Source organism: Enoplosus armatus, chromosome 19 (assembly GCF_043641665.1).
Source record: "Enoplosus armatus isolate fEnoArm2 chromosome 19, fEnoArm2.hap1, whole genome shotgun sequence".
NCBI classification, from domain to species: Eukaryota; Metazoa; Chordata; class Actinopteri; order Centrarchiformes; family Enoplosidae; genus Enoplosus; species Enoplosus armatus.
Window position 1 is genome coordinate 14,227,030 of NC_092198.1, and position 15,471 is coordinate 14,242,500.

At 43.1% G+C, this 15,471-nt stretch overlaps 1 protein-coding gene across 1 annotated transcript in view; it reads right to left on the reverse strand.

The window, feature by feature from the left end:
- Positions 1-8,130, reverse strand: part of LOC139301965 (beta/gamma crystallin domain-containing protein 1-like) — a 21,742-nt gene extending 13,612 nt beyond the window's left edge. Inside the window, exons 1-5 of the mRNA XM_070925499.1 lie at positions 8,081-8,130; positions 6,385-7,796; positions 2,370-5,865; positions 1,949-2,104; positions 686-724 (exon numbers count right to left, since the gene is read on the reverse strand). Of these exons, the coding sequence (XP_070781600.1) occupies positions 686-724; positions 1,949-2,104; positions 2,370-5,865; positions 6,385-7,796; positions 8,081-8,128 (5,151 nt within the window). The 5' untranslated portion in view covers positions 8,129-8,130. The remainder of the gene's footprint in view (positions 1-685; positions 725-1,948; positions 2,105-2,369; positions 5,866-6,384; positions 7,797-8,080) is intronic.
- Between the last annotated feature and the right edge of the window lie 7,341 nt (positions 8,131-15,471).

Consider the following 15,471-nt stretch of genomic DNA (forward strand, 5'->3'; position numbering starts at 1 on the left):
ATTACATCATGATTCACTGAGTGCTGAGAAGGACCTTAAAGCATGTCACTCTTTCATTTCTCTTTTGTGCTTACAGTAAAAATGTATTTATGTTTATCTACACCAAAAAGCTTGCACAGACACACAATTACTTGAACCACCAGGGCGTGCTGTTAATGTAATGCACCACTTTAACATAAAAGTGACATTTTTAGTTTATAGGCCAACAGAATATTGAACTTTGTGAATAAGGAACAACATGAACTGGCTGCTCTGGAGGCTCTTGTCAATAACACTGTCTTGGTTTTATTCTAAAGTCTCTCATAAAATCTACCCTAAAATCCAAAATCTTTTCATGCAGTGTTAATGCCAGTCGTCACAGTGGATCCCCAGCACAGCTAAAGCCGAAGGGAGACTGAATTCAAACAATGTTGAGGCAAGAAACTGCACTAGGGGAATATCTCTCTAACTACTATTGAGGTTGTACAATAATGAAGAACCACAAGTTCTGCACTCCGTTGGCAGCCCTGAACTCCATGATTGTAATCACATCCAGCTGAGCATTTGCATTAGTTTTTTTTAAAATACTTTGTTTACCCCCAAGAACACCATATGAAAAGCAGATGTTTTCACAGAACAGAGAGTTGTCTGTCTAGATTCCTTTCTGCATCTTGTTTCTATCTACGAATAGTTGTGCCTACTGTACCTTTCCAGGGCGCTTGTGAAATCCCTTGGCAATTCTTATCTGGAATGCAAAAACACAGAATTATAATCGCGACAAAGACAGTGGAGCCTGGCAAACATCTATAAATTGCAAGAGAAGCTAATCGTCATTTGTTGGTGCAGCAGCTCTGTGCCTGTTCCAATGTCCTGACCTTTTAGTTTACTTTCAGGGACACAGTGTGTCCGTGGAGACAACACTGTTTTGAATTTCTATTCAAGCACCACACTGGCAGTGTGCAAGTGTTCCTTAATACAGCATGCTTGCAGTTTGGCAGCCACAGATGGCAGGAAAAAAGAACGGAAAAAAGCCAACCACAGCAACTAGAAAGCTTGTAGCATCAAGTCAGTTTCAACAATTTTGGATTAATGATTTAAGTAAAAGTTCACTTGCTCTTTCTTCACAAATGTGAATATTTGCTTGTTTTCCTTGTATTCCTTGATAGTAAAATAAATAACTTGGGGTTTAGGATTGTTGGTCAGACAAAACAAGCAATTTAAATATGCCAACTGTAACTTTTCACAATTTTCTGACACTTTACTGACTGAACACTTAAATTGATTGGAATTAAATGGCAGATTAATTGTTAAATCTATAAATGGTAACACTTTATTTTACAGGCCCATAATGTCAGAGTAATTACTCATAATTTCCAAGACTTTTTCCTGGAAAGAGCTATATTATTTCCTATTAATAATAAGGAAATCGAGGTGTGTGTTCAATCTGTAAACTTCCATTAAAATATTCTAACAGCTTGTGTTTGCAACTGAACTGAACAGAAATGTGTCTACAGACAAACATACAATTCAACATATATGGAGAGAACAAAAATAGCTCCAGAATAAATATAATCTTGGGTTTAAATGGAGCTTTTCTTTTTTTTTTACACCAATAATTAGTACCAAATAACATTCCTTCCCAGAAAGTTTCTTGGAAACTATTTGGAAATGATAAGGAAATCAGGGACATGTATAGTAAAGCATCAGCAAAATAGTCACTACGCTTCTCTACTAATGATGATACCTGATACTAGAATGCAAATAGCCGTAAAAAAAGGTGAATATTTCCATAAAAACTGTATGCAGTGCAGCTCTAAAGGAAGTGAAAGATATAAATAGATTCAAGCACAACCGCCAGTGCAGCAAGCAGCCTAAGCTCATACATGTGTACTTCAAAGAGATGCCCAGCTTTAACTTGTGATACTAAACTATTAGATATCCTTTAATAGTGTGTATGCCACACACTTACACTATTACTAAGTATCCCCTGTGGCTGAGCCGGAGGCTGCTTAAGCTCAGGGTGTGTGGTTGGAGGAATCGCAGGAAAACATGGAGGCACAGCATCAGGAAGCATTGGACCTGGTTTCACAGGCAGGTCGGCTGGAGTGGCCATTTTTCCAATAACCTGATGCATAAACAGAAAACCATCAGGTAAGTATAAAAGTGGTTTCTTATGCTTCTCTACTAAAATGTACCGCAGTGATGTTTGTTGCTCTATGAGCATTTCCTTCCATTGCAATAAACTCTGACTGTTGATGTTATTGGTCCATAACTTCAACTTGTCTGCGCTTGCAGGAGGTATTTTGTCTGTGAAAGCTCTGTTATGAGGACAGCATCTTTAACATTCACATCATTTTCAGATGGTGAAAATAACATACAGAAAAACTAACCTCTGTTCTGACTTGCTCCTGTCCTTGCATGCTCTGCACTGGTTTCGCTGGTTCTCGGGGGAGGTACTTCTCTAAATAGTCCGGCAGCTTGATGTCGTTAAAGGAGGGAAGTGGAGGACCTGAGTCACTGACCACAGCCTCCGCAGCCTGGGCTTCCTCTCTGTTGCTTGGGGCATGGCTCTGCTTGGCCAGAGTGTCTTTGAGTGGAGCTGTAGCAGTCGGGCTTGGCGGGGGTGGCTGGGTTAAAGGTGGAGGGCTTAGCTGGGGGCCCTCGCTAGGTGACACTTCCCCAGAGTTGGTGCCTTCTGCCTGTGTTTGAACTCCATTCCTCTTCCCCCTGAAGCTGGAGGAGGTGAGGCTGCTGAGGACACAGCTCCCCGCCAAGCGAGACTTCACCTTGATCTGCTCATCTTTCTCATCCTTGACTTCCTCCTCATCTTTGACATCTTTGTCCCAGAGGCGAGAGTGAGTGTCCAGGCAACTGAGCAGCAAGCTCCTGTCTGCCAAACTAGCCCTGGCAGGCTTTAGGCCAGGTTTTGCCTCCTTGTTCTGGAGCTTGGCTAAGAGGCTCGGGGTTGTGTCTACGGTGAACTTGTTCTTCTTCCTCAAGCCAAACTTAAACTCCTCAAACGTCTTCTCAAGGCGGTCCTCCTTGATGGCAGGCATGACAAACGGCGGCTGAGGTGGCCGCAGTAGGTTGTGTTTACGTGGTGGGAGGGAGAATGGGGCGCAAAGTTTCTTGATTTTCTCAACGAAATCATCATCATCTAGATCACCATCAGTGTCCAGAAGATTGCTCTCACTTCCAGCAGAGCTCAGTTTGGGCACCAGGACTTTAAGTTTCCGTTTGGGCAGGTCCACATCCAGCCAGCTCGAGGGGGCATCTTGCCGTGTTGCAGAATCGTCTTTGCTTAGTCCCCGTGGAAAATGGAGCTTCTTCATGAATGAAGGCTGGATTGAGTCTGGGGTCATCTTATTAGCCTCTGGGGACGTGGGTGCTTTTGGAGTTTGACTTGGCTTGTTTTGGACCGGTTCCTTTTTGACTGTGCAGAGTTGTGGATGTGGGGAGATATCACCATTAGCAACAGGTGAAAGTTCATTCATTGAAAGGAATGTCTTCTCAGCTGTCATCTCTGCCACATTAACTGTGGAGCTAGAAGCAGCGCTATCAGACGGCCGCTGTGCTTTTTTTCCTGCAACCTTGAGTGAAGTGATATCACTTGTGCTCTCTGTATTTTTTGATCCCTCACACTCTGGGCGTCTAGGAGTGAGTTTCATGGTACCTCCTGAGATTTTGACTTCTGAGGGCACTGATTTGACAGCTGAACTTTTTTCCCCCTCATCCTTGCCTGCTCCCTCGCTGCTCACAGATTTAGAGACAGAAATCGGAGTGGGCTCTTTAACAGATGATTCTCTCTCTGCCTGTGCAGTTATCAGTGCTGGAGTGTCATTTGCAGCTTTTACAGTCGCTTTCTCAACTGCTGTAGTTGCTTTGGTAAAAGGCTTTGAGCTGGAGAACTCTGCATCATTTGCTCCATGTGCACATGAGTCATCTGGTGAATTGTCAATTTTTTCCACAGATACAGAATTAGGCTGTGGTTCTGCAGCAATCACCACTGGCTCTGTTTCTGTTGCAGGGCTTTCTGTAGACTTTGTTTGCAGCTCAGGAGGCACATTTGTTGTCGTCTCTCCCTCCGAAGGCCCTTTTTCACTCTCGGTCCCACTCACAGCCTCATTAGTCTGGGTGACACTGGCACGAATGGCAGCTTTTTGTGGATGTGTAGTCGTCTTCTGTCCGACATGTTGTGTTTGAGCAGGGAGGTCTGATGATGCACTCTTCTTTCCTGAGGATTCAGAGGCTGGTTCTGCTTGGTTGGTTTCTGGTTTTGTTATGTCTTTATCCAGCTGTGTCTTTTCTTTTTTTTCAGCGTGTTTTCGTTCATCATCCTTAACAACACTCCGCTCTGTCCCTAAGATGCCTTGTCCACTGTCTGAAACCCTGGCCTTTGAGGTATTTTTATCTGAACGCAGGAGCTGCAGTGGTTTTTCTTTGTCTTTCTTTGCAGTTCGATTATTTTTTTCACTCTCCACCTTTTCTAATTTCTCAGCCTGATTTATTACTTCTGTGTCCTTGTTTTGGGGTTGCTGTGTTTGCCCTACTTTTCCTTTACTTTTTGGTGTAGATTGCATTGACAATTCTGTATCTAAATTGGGATGCTCAACAGGTGGCTCTTGCTCCTTCGAAGGAGTCTTCTTAATAGGTTGTTCAACCGCAGGTGAGGAGGAGGAGGCTGAAGTTTTGCTGCTGTCCTTTGAGGCCTTTTCCCTCCCCTGTGTGAATACAAGGCTGTGTCCCCCTGCCTTTTCCTCCTTTTGGGGTAAAATAACGGGGTCCTTGTCAATGGGCGTCTTTGTCCCACTGCTACAAACAGCAGTATCAGGTTCATCTTTGCTGACAGGTGGTTCAGACAATCCCTCCTGTCTTTTGACTGATTTGTCAATATTCTCCTTTTTAAATGAAGAATCTAACTGTTTCTTCTGTTTGTCTAATACCTTCGATTCCTTTTTAAATGTGTTCTCTTTGGCATCAAACAAAGATGGTCCTTGGGCTTTATCAGATGGTAATGAGATTTTCTGTGTGAGTTGTTTGGAAGCAGAGGCAGTCTCCTCTGTATCATCCACCTGTTCTTGTTTTATAGCGGTGACCTCTGGTTTACTTGTAGAGCATTCCAGTTTTTTTTCACTGTTTGGGCTGATGGGACTGGCTGGTTCCCTACTTTTTCTTCTTTTTGAGCGGGAGCCTGTTCTGCTAGGGCCTTTGGACTGTGGATTAAGGTTATTGGTCAGTTCTGCAGAATCACCTGGCCCTTTAGCTGGAACATCTGTTTCAACACTGTTAGGTCTCGTACCTTGATCTGCTGTTTTCACTGCCACTGTGTCCTTTGTTTTGAAGTCTGTTGGTTGTTCTTTAGGAATGGAAATCTTTCCCCCTACAGCAGTGGTATCCCGTCCATCTGGTTTTAACATAATCTCTGACATTGCTTTTGCCTGTGTCTTCTCTTTTGTATCCAGTTTACCCTGATTGTCCAGTTCTGGTGACTTTGATGCAGCAACAGCCACAGACATGGTGACTTTTTGAGACATTCCTGCCATGGCTGGCTTTGGATGCAGCGCTGGCCTCTCCTCTGTTTTAGATGCCTCTGTGAAGTTCCTTGCGCGTTCCTTGATTGTCATCGGCTTCTCCCTGACGGGGGACACAGAGCTGGACCTGGCTGAGCCGTAACGTCCAGCTGATCTTGACCTCTGGTCTGAAAACACAACATTTTCTTTCAGCCTCTCCGTGGCTTTCCTGACTGGAGAGACATCAGCACTCCTCGGGGTTTGGATGGTCTGCTTGGTGGGCCCCCATGCAGGGCGTTCAAAGAGGTTGATTTTATCTGCAATCCGGCCGACGACTGGCTTGGGCTCCTCATCTATTTTCTTCAGGTTGTGTAGTCTGTGTATGGTAACACATGAAGGTTTGAATTCAAACATACATTTCACATTTTGCAAAATTTAAAGTTGATTTTGACTCATGTATCAAGCTCGACTGCCTTAATATTCACCATGTTGACAAATGTGACCTACATTTTAATCTAATCTGTACTTTACAGTGCCAATCTTGAAGCACAGGGCAGTACTCTGTGTTATGACTCACACCATTGTCTCACTGTGGATACACCTGTGATAATCCACCCACAGCAGTTAATGTACATTCCCTGCTATGATAGCAATGTCATGTTAGACAAAAGCTTTTCAGATAGGTTAAACTGTCTGATAGTGTTGGGGGTACACTAGTTGTAAAATTAAACATTTATTCCTAACAAACAGGGTATTTTAAGTGGAATGGATGATTGGAAGACTTTGCTATATGTACTACAGTTTATGGAAATGTGATGAGCCATTGTTTCAATCTTCATAAAAAATCACAAACCGTTCTCTGTCTATATTTAACCACATTTAGGGGAAGACTTACCTTGCATCAGTCTCTGTTTTGGGCGTATCCTTTGCTTCATCTTTGGTATTCTTTGATGCTGTCTTAAAATCCTGGTTGTCTCCTGCTGGACTATTCTTAGGATTCAAAGGCACATTTTTTGTAAAAAGCTTCACCTCACTTCGAGAAACCTTAATACTCCTGCGTTTGGACTCTGGTGTCTCTGTCTTTCTTTCTACTTTGTAAAGTCTGTCATCGCCCTCCATGTCTGCGTCCCCATCAACAACACATGTCAGAGTGGCTGCAATGACTGAGTTTGAATCTTGGAAGCTGTCTAACTGCTTGACTGTATCTGGGCAGGAAGTCTTACTGTCCCCTCCTTCAGGTGAGGCCTGAGAGGTGGGGTTGTGCGTGGAGGAGGAGTTTACAGATGACTCTCCCATGTGAGTCTTTGGACTTTTGCCCTGAGGACAGGTCACTGAGTTATCTGGTGTAGGGAATCCCTCTGGGACAGGTTGGGTATTGGGAGGTGTTTTTTCCTGGGGGCTGTTCCCTCCATCTCCCTGAGAATTCTTCCTGAATCTCCTTCTGGCTGTGTTTTTACGCCCCATGCTGTCTGTTTCTGTTTGTTCTTGATCAGTTTCAGGCTCTAACTGTAAGTCTTTGAGTGATTTCAGTGACACTCCCACTAGGGCACTGTAATAACTCTGCGTCCCCACAGCGGGCGTCACATTTGTCTCTTTGTTCTCTGCACTTGTTGAACTTGAGCTCTTTGGTGAATCAAAACTTGGTGATGACTTTGCCTTGGGGAGGAGTTGTAGGCTTTTCGTGACTTTGGTGCGGACAACTTCCTGTCCAGAACAGGTGTCTTGGCCGCATTGAATCACGCTGGTCTCCTCCAGGTACACATGGAGTCTCTTGCTTGTCTGGGCCTGTGCCTGTCTCTGGGCCTGAGGCTGGGTGTGGGCCTGGTCAGAGTCCCATACCACTCCCTGCTCAGAAGAGGAAGAGAGATGTGTCAGATGACTGGCATTCTTCTCAGGATTCCCGCCCGCTGAAGTGCCGTTGCTGCTCTCCTCCCTCTCCTTGCCCTGCCCTATTCTCTTTTTCCTGCTCTCCACAAACTCCTCCTCTCTTGGACCTCCTTCTGCTGTCTCAGTGCTGCTCACAACGGAGCCGTCTCTGTGGGCAGACTGCGTGGCGTCCTCCTTTTCACAGGGGAAAATGTCTCTGGAGAAGAAGCTCTGTTCCCTCTCCTCCTCCCACTGTTGTTCCCTTGCCTGGGGTCTCACAGACTCCTCACTCCCCTCTTCTCCCTCTGACTTAAAAGCCTGATCGCTAGTAGGGGAGGCATTTTCAGCAGGACTCTTCGGACCCTTTCCCCTCCATGGAGAGAACCAGCTCCCGATACGACCCAAGACCCCGGTACTCGGCTGCTCCTCAGGGCTCTCAGACTAAAGCAAAGCAGAAATAACTCATAACATAAACGTCTGTTTACATGTGCAGTGGCAGTTAATAAACATGCATATTTCAAATGAATATGCGCAAACCTTAGAGAAACTGACACGTGGTAGTGCAGATATGCTAAATTGCCATTGAACAAAGGACGGGAGTGCAGGCTTGGGATCTAAAGTAAATTATAAGTAGGGGTTGTTTGTTCATAGACATTTTTTAGTATGGCCATGCATCTCTCAGCATAGCAAAGACATGCATGAGTGCTTATAACCTGTAAGCTTACCGTAGAAAATACCATATCATTCAGATTCTTTATGTAGGTTGTGAACATGATTTTGGTTTAGAACAAAAACTCCTAAAGAGCATAAAACAAAAACAAAATCATTCCACCAGGATAAACAATAGCAGTGTGAAAGAGCAGAAAATGTTCATAAAAAAAAGATTCTCTGCCTTAGCAAAGTGATAGATCCATCCTCAACTCTCTAACTTCGAGTTATTCATTTTGGCAGTAATTTCAAGATCAACTCACCCTTAATTAGACATAGAAGAAAACTTTTCGCCCCACTCCAAAATAGAAACCGCTGCCAGTGTAACCATCAGAGGATCTGCAGTAAGCTGCATGTCCAGCCGAGGAACATGTTGTGTTTGTTTAGTCCTCCTTGCATCCAGTAAAGCATCCACAACTGCACGAGTTCGGCAGACTGGCATCGGAGATATGAACGCTGATGAAGATCTGCCCCTCCAGCAGAGCGCACGCAGCCCGGTTGTAAAATGATGCCTTCAAGTGCTTCTCGTAAACTTCTGTCACCATGCAGCCTGGCTAGTCAACAAGTGGTCAGCCAACTAAACTTTTTTTAACGGTATGACTGGCTGCTATGAGTGATGATTGTTAATATTTTACTTTCTCAGTTGAAAAACAAACATTTAAAAACTTTATCTACGTCAATACCCTTAAGGCACGACAACTCCCAGCTAGTCACATCAGAATCACATCCATACCTTTAGCCTATTTGTCATCATTTAAATGTGACTGATTTTGAAACTGGGCTGGTATGTATGTTGATGTATGTTTTGTTATTACTGTTGTTATTACTTAATTCCTGTGTAAAACATTTAAAATTGGAATGAGAGGGAGTAATATGTCTGTTGCCCATTCACTATCATATCATGGTTTGTATTTCACAGTTTTTGGAATAATAAATGCTTCATGGTCAGTACATACTGTATCTATTCATGTGTCCCATTGTCTCTATATGCATATTACTGAAGTGTACTGTATTTGTTAACAGCGCTCCACCACAGCAGGAGAATAAAGAACAAGTATGTGTTTGACATTACCTGCTCCATTTAATTCATACATTTAATTAATTTAATATAATAAAATAGAGGAAATGGGATTATGCAAGAATTCTCATAAAATGCTAAACAATGATGTGTAGGGATACCCAAATGTTGACACATCGCAGCTCGGCACCTCAAGTATCAAAGTATCACTTGGCTGTCAAATATGTAAGACACTTGCTAGACGTCGGGCAAATTTGAGATTACAACAGAGAGCACAGACCAAATAGGCTTTGGAAATTTGGAAGTCATGTTTTAAAGAGAAATTCTCTCCAAAGTGGTACAAAATAGACAAAATAGTCCTATATTTATCAATCAGGCTGCATTTGAACGTTACACTTTGAACTTAAATGCAACAGCTCTGGTTTAGGGTTACATCCTATCCTATATTTGCTGAACCACCTCGTCCAAGTCGATGATGTGTGTCGAGCTCAAAATTCCTACATTCATTTTTAGCAAGTGAAGGCAGCGAAGGCGCCGTGTCCAAACAAACTTTTCCAGGGGAAATGACGCACTGACTGTGTGGGTTTCAAAGCCTGTTGAATTCACTTTCTGGTTTTGCAAATCTGCGTGCCCTTGTTTGACTTGGCGGGCAGCTGAAGTCAGTCTTTCCATGCTGCTTAGTCGAGGAATTTAACCCTTTAACTACTTTCGTCTAAGTACACAGTCATTGTTTGGACTTTTTCTTTTTAATCAAATAAAAGGAACTAGGAGTCAAGATCATGACATGACAACATTTTAATTACTGTGGGTTTTTTCCCCCCACTTTTTGACGTCGACACACATCTGCCTGTAGGTGTGGGAGTGGCCCTGGCAGGTCTAATTATTGGTTTTAAAAAGTCATATTGTTCTTGTTGGGTATTATTTTAGACATTTAACGGTCATGTTCAGCCTATATCGTTACGGGATATTCGTGTTTTTAACACGCCTACTTATTCTTGAGGTTTGGAGGTCATGTTTACATGTGAAATAAAACAGTAAAAAGGGTTCTGACAATCCGCGCCGTCCTCATGAAGGTCCAACAGGTTTCTGCACAAACTGTAGCCCCATACAACCAAAACAAACTGGCCCTGAAGGTCACAGTATCGACCGAAAAAACCCACAAGCCCCGGTTCATTTCTTTGCAAGCGCGTCACCAGAGACAGAGAGCGAGATCTTACCATGATAACGGCGTTTCTCCGGCCTTCTCGGCTGCCTCTCGGGAAGAAACCGGTCAAAGGCAGCAGTCACTCATGAGAAAGAAGCCTTTCAGTGCGCCGTCGCCTCTGTGAGGTAACCTGTCCCTCCTCATGCAGACCAGGAGAGTCTGCTCCCGCACTGCCTTATTAATATTTAGTGCGCTCTAAAATGAGAAAATATCTCGGCTAACTCTTGTTGTACGCCAGATAGATGTCATTGTGAATGTTGCTTTAGTTGTGTTTTTTTTTCTCCCCTTGGTAATGAGGTGTAGGTGGAATCTGCCCGGGCCAGGTAACACACCCCGAGGCTTTGAGCACCGTGACACAGCAGGCAGCTATGGCGGTTGATTATGCAACTTTGCTTGGGTCTCTAACAAAGAGACTACAGGTGCAGACTGTGGCTTTTGGCTTGTAGTGTGTGGAGATCCACATAGAGTTCAGTGTTGTATAGTCTGCAGACTCTCTTTCTCTATAATGAAAGGCCCTGCATAGAGGTTTTTGTCACAGGCGGTTTTGTATCTAATGGGTCTCATGCATTCTCCAACAGGTGATATTTTATCCTCATTTCCCCCTGTATGATCTCTCTCTACCCCCAGATCCCACCTTTAAAACCAATGATAAAGGCTGTTCTTAACACCCCAAAACCTTTTATTCACACACACAAACAGTGTGTACTCTGAACATACCAACTGACATGCATCACATTCACAGACACATGCAAATGCATTCTCTCCGTCTCTTTCTCTGTATCCTTCCCATGACTTATTAATGCGCCACTGAAGCTGAAACCTGTCTCATTCTCCACCTTATGAAACATTTACACGTTACCCTTATTTTCTCATAGCAAAACAGAAGGGGGAAAAACTAAAAGTTTGTTATTCACAGGATTGTATCCCCAGCGATAGCTTTCCAGACTTCCATAAGAGAAAGAACATTGCTAGATTTTAAGCATTTCCCCATATAGCAGTTGGTGTGCTCCACTGTGCCAATGTTTGGAGGCAACATATTCAAATGAAGCCACTTATCACAATTATCACTCAGAGGAGTGGAAGTCTAGTTTTACTGGTTTGGTGCAAATTAAACAAGCTACTTAAGAAAAAATACAGACATTAAAAAAAGAAAAAAAAAACACTGAGAAAAAAAGCTAAATTCAATGTCTCTTCTCCTCTGTTGACTCTGAGAATTGACCTGCGTTGTGAGGATTAGCTTTAGAGCTTGTTAATACACTGACAGTGCCAATGTGTGGGGAATGAGTCACACATTCGGCTTTACTGAACAGCTTCTGTTGACTCCAATTATAATATGCAGCGTAATGAGAAATTTTTGAGGCATGGTTTTTGGAGCATAGGCCAAGAACAGTTTTTCAGCTCTGCCCTGTGTCACATTCATACAGCTACAGACATGCTCACCTGGCAGCTGCTCACTGCGAGCGGTCTCCTTTTGTTATGCTGCGCAGCTCCGCTGGAGGTGTGTGTAAACAGCTGCTTTGGTGTTGATGAGGGAGAGAGAGAGAAAGAGGTTACTCATTCTCTGCATCCAGACAGATTTTCCTTGCTGAATCGGCAGGCTGCTTGGGCCTAGTAACAATCCTCAGAAGTTAGAATAAGAATACATTTTAGGCTTCATTGTGCCGTAGGAAGGCTCTTTCTTTTTTAAAGATTAAACCCATGTCTCCAAAACATCTGGTGATTTTTCTTCTATAAGAACCAAAGGATTGTAACTGTGATGTAAGGGTTTGTCAATTTAGAATGAATTGTGTATAGGGTGGCTATAGTATGAGAAAATGCTCTAACGCTATGATTGCTCCTTCTTGTAACGAGACACAGATACCTCATAGATGCTGGATATTTACCATAGAAAACAAAGAACTAGTCTGGTGAGTATGTTCAAGACTTTTAAATCTTTTTGTTGGAATAAATGGCCCAAATCCATCTGCTGCATGCTACTAAACATTCGGCTACAATGCAGAAAGGGAAAGAGAGATAAAGAGACCTCTATATGTGGGTTTGTGCAGTGAGTCATTGGCTGCACCACACAGAGTGTATTTATGTTATACATTTGCTAACTCGGACCTTTCACCACCACTGGTGAGGTACCAGAGAAGAAGTATGCTCTAAATCTCAGACAACACACAACCAGCAGTCATCTTGGTAGTTTAGGTAATAACTTAGTTTGCCTGAAAGTAGGCCTGAATTTTTTTTTAAGTGTATTAAGTTAGTCATATAGCTGATATTTGAGTATAATTAACAGCTCATGCAGGATCAGAGTTTAGTGACACTTCAGGAAGATAATCCGTGGAGGAATTCATCTTCACTGCATTGCTTCTTGCTTGTCCATAAAACAGGGTGTATTGTCTTGTAGATATTGTATATCATTGCTCTTGCTCATGTTATGGCAACATGCTCTTGAATGCCCTAAAATAGGCTGTGCGACTTGTTTCCTTGCAAGCGAATATGTAATTACCATTTGACTGACAGTGTAACACTAACACCCACCAGGTCCCAGAGAATTTTCTGAGTCTACAAAGTGCCAATGTTTTCCCTCCTGCCTCTTCCGCCTCTCACTCTTCAGTCGCTCCCCTATTGAGGCTCGCTTACTGAAGTGTCATTGTGACCCACCGACTGTCAACCACAATGCCTACAGAGACCGCCATGGGGCATTTAGGAGAAAGAGCAAATGGCAGACTTGCTGCATGGAATTGGTATAACTCCATTGCCCCACCCACTGGTTGTTGATGCTGTCTACACCCTTGAAGGCCAGCACCCACAGTCAAAAGTAGAACTGGAAAAGATAGTTTAGAGCTTTACTGTTGAGGCATGTGGAGTCATTCCTGCGTGTTTTATACGAAAGGCAAAACAGGTTGGACAGATGGAGATGTAGTTTTCTCGATTGGTTTCCCATACAAATGGCCTGTCAGCTTTGTTGTCTTTGGGATTGCACAGTGGACACAGTTTGACTGAACACCCCCTCATTCAGGAGAAAAACACGAGTGTGACTCATTGCCGCTTCATCGCCAAGCCACTTAGTCCAGCATTACCACAGCAACCACCTCCAGTGATGTGTAAAGGATTTTATTTTGAAGTTTTGCCAGAAACGAGGGAATGACACGTCACGTGGTGAAAACAACTGTTAACGTAGCCTTTCAGCAGTGCCACAGGTCTCCTCTCAGGTCACACGTGTCTTTCGGCTTGTTTGAGAGTAACATGCCCAACAGAAGAGGAATCCAGCAGGCACTTAAACATCCCACTTGCTATGTTTTAGTCCGAAAGTCTACTTGATGATGACTTAGCATTAGTTAATGTTTACATTACATAACCTCAGAGATTCACTACTGACTTCCCACACAACTCCTGACTGTCTGAACTCTGCTGCCCCTAATTTAGAGCTAACTGCACCCAGACTCTCAGAAGCTGTTTTTTTAATCCTTCACTGGTGTCAGGAGTGAGACTGAACAGCACTTCTAGGCATTACCTTCTCCATTGAGCTGGTAAAGTGACAGTTTAATGATCAACGACACTCTGTGCTGCATGGTGTTCTGCACTTAATAAGAGGAAAGAAAGAAAAATGAGTACAGGAAAGTTTGGATGGCTTCATTAATACCATGTGAGTCTTATAACGGATCTCTAACACTACTCCCCGTGACAGCTGCCGTAATATTTCATTGGTTAGAAAATAACTAATTGCTGCTCATATAAAAATGTGATAATTCACTAAAACAATTAATTTAATTTCCCTGCTGGTGAGCTTGGTGCAGAAAACAACCAACACAGACTTAATTGCAAAAGTCTTCCCTGCAAATGGTTTTAGGGAACTAATCCCATTTGTTCTGCCCGGTCCCAACTGCCTGCCCTTTAACGAACATGAGGTATGTCAGCAGAGGATAGAGAGCTGAGTGTTTGAACATTTATTTTCCCCGGCGCATCTGGATTAATGGGTTCTTTGTCAAAATCTGAAAGACTGATTTGGGGGAGTCAGTGTCGCGTTAATATTGATTGAATCTCTGGCATTTCCAGCACATCCTTCCATCAGCTAAATATACGTAGCTCTGGCTTTAGCTGATAACTGACAATAATAGCTGGCAATGTTCCTTTGCATAATCATCACCTGATGTGGCTCAAAGACTGCAAAGGATATTTCTACATGAATAAAGACACAGGCAGGACTGCAGCGCTGCTCAGCACAAGTGTTGTCTTACGGCTAAGCTCTTCTGTGTGGTCTCCCCAAACACTGAAGATATTTTAAGGGAATTCCAAACTTAACTCTAATTTGATCCTTTTACTTAAAACATGAGAAGACTCATTAAACCTACACTAATTGTTTTTGGCTACTTGGGGGCAGCGCAACAGGCTTTTGACATTGAAGTATTATCACCTTAAAGCTGATATGATGAAAGTGTCGCTGAGCAGTTGTGAGCTGTTTATTTACACCTCCAGCAGACACAGAGCAACATTAGTATTTATGTGGAGTTGTGTCTGGCCACATGGCAAATGTAAGTCCAACATACGCTCTCCTTTCAGCTCCGCCAACTCCTGAGGGGAATATGTGGCTCTTTAGTTGCTAAATGCTCCACTCTGTTCACCAGCCGGTGATGGGCAGCAAGTTTATCAGAGATTTCTCACTGGAAACAGCCACCTGTTGCAGTTGGAAATGGTGTTGATGAGAGCGGTGAGAGTGAACAAAACCAGTCAATTTACGGAGCATAAAACCAAAGCTAAAAGACGCTAAAACGCGTCATAAAACTGACGGGAACTTAAGAGTTGGGTTATAATTCTCTGTGGATTTGTCACTTCGAGCAACAGTGGTTTGATCCTTTGTTAAATAAAATATTGATTAGAGCAGCTTGGAGTCCTTGTTTGTTGTCATTGCCTTTGACAAAGCTTGCTGAAATCGTAAATCCGACTGTGATCTTGTTCTGCAGTCCTTGTGTAATGTTAAGAAATGCCACACCACACCAGTGTTGAGCTGAATTCCTAACCCATTTAGGCTTTATTTGGACAATCAAAATTATTTCTAATCTAAGAGAACTCTGTCTACAAAAAGTATTTTGTCACATTGTCATTGATCTCGGGTTACCTACCCTGTAAAAGAACAACAAACAATGACGTGTTTGATTTTGTGCTACTAATCACACGGTTAAAGTACACTTCACCTTTTC